This window comes from Cygnus olor, chromosome 6 (genome assembly GCF_009769625.2).
Source record: "Cygnus olor isolate bCygOlo1 chromosome 6, bCygOlo1.pri.v2, whole genome shotgun sequence".
In the NCBI taxonomy this organism is placed as follows: domain Eukaryota; kingdom Metazoa; phylum Chordata; class Aves; order Anseriformes; family Anatidae; genus Cygnus; species Cygnus olor.
The window spans coordinates 19,429,648-19,435,647 of record NC_049174.1 but is presented as its reverse complement, the minus strand read 5'-3'; the positions used below and the strand labels follow the sequence as shown (position 1 = coordinate 19,435,647).

Below are 6,000 nucleotides of genomic sequence, written 5' to 3'. Positions count from 1 at the left end.
TCCACAATACATTCCAGTTAAATAAATATACAGTTAACACAATCCTACATTTTTTTCCTTAGGCAAAACAGTCTTTGATTTAACTTCTGAGATTGACACGTGCAGAGTAAGAAGTACTGAAATCTCACATAAGCATGCAGCTATAGAACATTTCTTGAACCCTGCACTTCGACAATGCAGCACAAGACTCCTTGGTTTCACCCTGTAGATGATGAAAAGGATACAGTCCCAGCACTCTGGTGTGATGTGAAGGCAGTAAATGTCATTGAGTCTAACTTTATTCTATGGTTAAAAAATTCAATAAAGACCTACTGAAATACTTGAAATTGTTTTTGTGATGTCTAGTCAATTAAATAATGCCTTGGTTACTTCATTATGACAGATGCCTGAAGTTTTATGGAATTTTCCCTTTTCAGCCGTACCGTTACTTGAATGAATTATTCTATTATTAGCCCTTTGTAATTGAAGAGAGCTTGCTTTTAAGAGCTAAATGTAGCTCAGTGATATGGTAAACTGATTTGCCCTGTGTTGAAATGTAAAAACATACAATGAAAACCTTGAAATTTCAACTGTCATTGTTTATTACTGTTTTGGCTACATTCTCTACAATTTCAGCAGCATCTTAAAGAGACAGTTAATGTTTCTTTATATACAATGAAAACAAAATGGCTTGCAACATCAGAAACAAGAGCAACAGTTTAACTGTACAATACTAAATGAAAACCTGTGGTAATACAGCCTCCTTCTTCTGAAACATGGACAAAATTACATATAGGTATTCAGCATCCAGAATGGGACAGTAAAAAGAATAGCAAATGAGAGAGAGATATGCTGTTCTGAAAAATAAATTTCTACCATACAAGGCAGTTAGAAAATGTTTCACATTTTAAAATATCTGTACAAGCCACAAGAAACATTTCCTTGTTGATAGGAACTTCCAGAAATAGAGAATAGCCATGAGCAACTTCTACATCTAGTATTGATGCGCTCTACAGGTTAAGAGCACAATAAACTGACTTAAAGAACTGTACTGTATATTACCAACACAGATCTGTTTTACATGCCTTGATTGTTAACAAATTACCTACTCAATCTCTCTATAACGTACAGTTGACTTGCACCTTAAGGAGGTCATTTGATTCTTCTGCAAAAGTAAAAGCAACATCGTTTAGCAGCAATTAAAAGCGCTTTGAGGGAGACTTAAAAAAAATACAATATCCAATTAGAAAAAGCCATACTTTAAACATTTGTACAGGAATAAGTTGCTGAAATTTAACTGAAAATGTGACATCTGTACAACAATTTACAATAGAGCTAGAAGGGAATTTATCATTATTCCTGCATAGAACATTATACATGACCTGTTTGCATTTGGTTTCATACTGTTGCTTGCTTTTATCGGAGGCCTGGAAAAGTTTCACAAGTTTCAATACCACAGCAAGTATAGTATTTTTAGTAAACTGAGTCTATTTCAAAATTAGCAACCTATCTGAGAAATAAGTACCGGGAATTCCCTATCACCTTCCAATCAAAATTCTGTGAAAGAACACCACATTTTTGGAGGTACAAGCCTGAGCTGCCAAATAAAATACTATAATTTTATCTGAGGAATCTGATATAGAACATAGCTTTGACCTTCCTGCACTTCTTACTTTGGTTTCAAAAGACCAATGTCTTGGATACATGGCAGTTTAGTTTATAACCAGGCACGGATTTTTTTTCCTGTGTTTTTAAATTTGCTCATTACCTTCTTTTCTTTTTTAATTTAAATAATGAAAAACTACCCTTCCTGTTAGAACTTTCCAGTATCAACCAAATGTACTTTAAGTATTAAAAAGATTATTTACAATGTTCCCCAGAAAAAACTAAAAACCTTTTCTTCAGTCTTAAACACAGTATACCTGTTACTGTGCAACAGGCAGTGTCATCCTTCAACGTTTAAAGGTTATTCTCTGAAGGGTACATTTATTCACAGTCCATGATCCATTCCAATCATACAAATGACACTATGTAGGAGGACTTCAGTCTGAAAACACAGTTATCAAACTTGTCCTGCGTAAAAACACTCAAATGCTCCCAAGCTCAAGTCTGCATCTGGAAACTACACAAAGGTATCATGCCATTCCTCGACTGGAGAAATTTCAGTATGAAATAATGCTTGAAGTAGGTGGTGTAGGGGATGCTGCTAGCCCAGTCATATGCAAGTTTCCTGAAGAATTTGATCTCCGCATATGAGGGAGAAGATAAGGATCATTAGCCAGCTGATGGACATCAAATCTATCTTCTTTTCGGTATGCTAAGCAGCGTCTGATAAAGGCCTAGAAAAGGAATATAAAAAATTACCATTCCAAATAATTACATCTGCTTACAAGCAAAGAAACGTGTCCTCCCAGATAAACTAGTTTTGAAAATAATCTTTTGTTCTTATATAATTCAGTTCAAAGACAGCCTAACATTTTACTACTGAATCCAATGAAAAACAGAGTACGTTGCAGCAGAAAAAAAATCTGCAAGCCTAATTGGCTTAAAATAATCACACTTCAAATATGTATTTCCATGTTCAGACAAAAAAAAAGTAGGAACTACATTTACAAGTAAAACGTTAGCAGCTCACACAGTGAGAATTCTGCATGTGTTATCCCTGAACAGCTTAGTAAAAGCTAAAAGCAAATGTCAGAGGATTGAAAAAGTACAAAGGAGCTCCACAGAACTTCTAAAATCATTTAGCAATGCAGTAGATGAAGAGTAGATGGAAGATGCAGGACAAAACTTCAGTGCTTTAGCCTTGGAAAAAGGCATGTTCGTGTGCCATGACTGAATACAGCAAAAATGTGAATTTTGACAATGGTTGTTGCCACATTCAATTCGTATTAAATAACCAATAGACTATTTATGAAATCAGAACCTAGCTGGAACTTCTCTGCCAGAAAACACTCGATACTATATTTTAAACCAGATGAATTGAAAAAAATCTTCTAGCTTCAAGACTGCTCTTGAGACAATATACTATCCTTCATGTAGGTCCATACAATGTCAGTCAATTATTTTACAATGAAAGTTTCTGTCAAGTCTCACATCTAGTACACACAGAACATTCAGTCACTTGGGAACTCGGGCTTCAACATTTAATGATAGAAAATCCTTTTTATTGCTACAGAACTGATTAGCACATCATTACTTAATTTAGAACTTAATTGAAAATAATTACATATCTTTTCTCGATAGATCTGTTCAGTTGTTTGTTCTTCGCTCCAATTAAAAACAACTGAAGATTAAAGGAAAACTCATCTCTAATATACGTTCCAAAGAATCCTGCTAGAATTTACTTCAAGCACTTCCATATCCAGCGTGAATAAGTTAAAAAATAAAAATCATACACATCTTAACATATATTCACACATTCTTGGACATTATGGATTTTAATCAAATGCTTCGTAATTAATCCCTATCAAATGAGCTGTTAACAATTACTTGCAAGGTTCTCAGGTTAACATTTTGTTTCTAAAATTTTTGTAGAATACTTAACACTTCTGTGGCACTGCAGGTATTACTGTAATGCAAAGCAGAACACTGCACAAAATAGGAAAAAGTGACAAGGATCAAAGGACAGTCTGAAAACTCAGTGTCATTTCAGATTCCATACTTATTTAATATCCATATTTTCCAAATCAAAATTTCAGTTTAAAAGTTGTTCTTTTCCAACTACGAGGCCTATAAATCTGAGAGACAATTTAGATTCTACACAGTCATCATGAACAGTCCAAATTTACAAGTCAGTCTGAAATTTTTTTTTATAATGTTTCTACCAGAGATGAAATGTTTCCCTCTCTTTTATAGCTATCATGACAGCGCTAATAAACTTTCATTGTTCTCCACTCTTACTCTTTTTTCAAACAAACAGAACATGGAACACAAAGGATGTAAAATAAGTCATTAATTCTATATCAGGACCATGCTGAATTGTCTACTTTCTCCTCACATCCTCTACAAAAACACTACTAATCACAAAAAATGCAGAGTTAAAAGACAGAGATATAAGCCACTAGAATGTAATGGTATCAGTTATATGCTTGTCTGTCAACTGTGTTGTAAGGGACATGAGGTGAAAAAAAAACTTCCCAAAAGTGAAATGAACCAAAAAAAGAACCCACAAAATCAAACAAAACAAAACAAAACAAAAAACCCCACCAAAACAAACAAAACACACACACACACACACAGGAAAAATTAGTTCTTCAAACCAATTTTCAAAATCCTAACATCAACTCAAACTTCTTCTAGAAAATATATTCAACATAAACATACCACAATTTTTAATAATAGGTTTATGTACTGAAATGACCTATTTTCTTGGGAAACCTACCTCATCTAGAATTGTGTTTTCTTTCGGTTTAATTTTGAGAAGCTGAATTGTCTTAACATCCCTAAATTCTTTGCAGCTTGTGTCCCAAACCAAAGTATGTATATTAGTATTCTACTAATCTGGCTTTTTTTTCTTTTTTTTTCTTCCCCTCCCAATGAGAGAATCACTTTTGCATATGTCCACTAGTTTTTTAGAAATCAGGACAATTTTACAAACAAATAACTCATATATAATACTTTATTCCGTATTCACAGAATTGGATTTGTTATAGATACTCACGGTAGCCGTTTTGGAAAACACATTAATCTGTTCTTTTCATGGTTAGTCTGTACATATGAGTTTGATACTACAGATTTTTTAAAATAAAAACATTACCAAATACAGGAAACATTGCCATCCATATTGTTAAGGCTGATCAACTATTTACTTAATTAGTCTTCTTTCTCAAATTGTCATTGAAATATTTTAATTGCAAGAATTCGTGTTTCTAAACTCAGATTTAAGTTAATACACACATACTATGACCTTTCAAGGGGAAGAATGTTGGCAGGCACACTCTCCAGGTATTCAGTAGTCAAATAGTTCTTTAAGCCAATAAGGCTGGGGAGAATAAACATTCACTATTTTCAGAAAGAGCTTTCTACTGTTTGCAGAAGTATTTCTTAAGAACTTTTAGAGAGACAGTTAAGGTCCTCTGCAAAAAAGCAAAGCAGGTGATTTTAGAGAATGTCTACTTCACAAGAAAAAACTAGATTGTAAGGTCTTGCATTCAGGACAAAATTTTAAGAATTGCTAAAATAAGTTTGATGAAATTAAAACATGAAAATATTAGTTCTCCATTATAGTTTCCTACATATTTAGTTACTACGTCCCGGAGCATTCTTTACTTAACAGCAATGTTATAGCTGAATCCTCAAAAATAAGTGACTGAGGTTTTAACTGTTACCCTGCAAATGTATGAAACCTTACCTTGGCTTCATTGCTTACAACAGGTTTGACAGGGAACTGAACTTCTGTGGCTTTTAATATTGTATTTTCTTGTAAGATATCTTGCTGTGATTGATTATGGCCAAATGGCTGAAAAATAAGCACAGGATTTTCTGCATGAGTTATCCAACTATTTTGAATTCATAAATATTTATGCCATAGTAAGTTGTTACAGTGGTAATATAAATTTCTAACCATTTCTGAAATTAAAACAAAAAGTTCTAGTCAAAATTTTCTACATTTCTTGCAATGTCAATGCACGCCAGCTAGAACTACAAGTCATTTTCTGTATAGATTCACATCTTTATAACTGTTGTTCAAAGTCTACTGTAAACAAGCATTTACACTAAAGCTTTAAGATTTTCAAGCAATATTTTCCTTACCTTTCTACCATAAAGACACTGGAAAAAGATTACTCCAACTGACCATACATCAACCTTATTAGAAATCTTTGGTGGCTCTTTGCCAACTACAAAACACTCTGGAGGCAAGTACCTGAAAAACAAAATATGTGCCTAGATGTCAGCAAGTACATGTATGCAATCACTAGAACTTGTTCAAATACCAGATTCTACAAATGCTTCATATACCACCTCTGATTTTTTGACAACTGTACAGTTACCTTATGATCTTCATTCCAACACTTCACA

At 33.5% G+C, this 6,000-nt stretch overlaps 1 protein-coding gene across 8 annotated transcripts in view; it reads right to left on the bottom strand.

Moving 5' to 3' along the window:
- Window positions 1-561: 561 nt before the first annotated feature.
- TLK1 (tousled like kinase 1) overlaps window positions 562-6,000 on the bottom strand; it is an 89,548-nt gene continuing 84,109 nt past the window's right edge. For all 8 annotated transcript variants that reach the window (XM_040562101.1, XM_040562102.1, XM_040562097.1 and 5 more), the window contains exons 19-21: window positions 5,734-5,845; window positions 5,333-5,440; window positions 562-2,318 (exon numbers count right to left, since the gene is read on the bottom strand). In XM_040562101.1, the coding sequence (XP_040418035.1) occupies window positions 2,142-2,318; window positions 5,333-5,440; window positions 5,734-5,845 (397 nt within the window). In that variant the 3' untranslated portion in view covers window positions 562-2,141. The remainder of the gene's footprint in view (window positions 2,319-5,332; window positions 5,441-5,733; window positions 5,846-6,000) is intronic.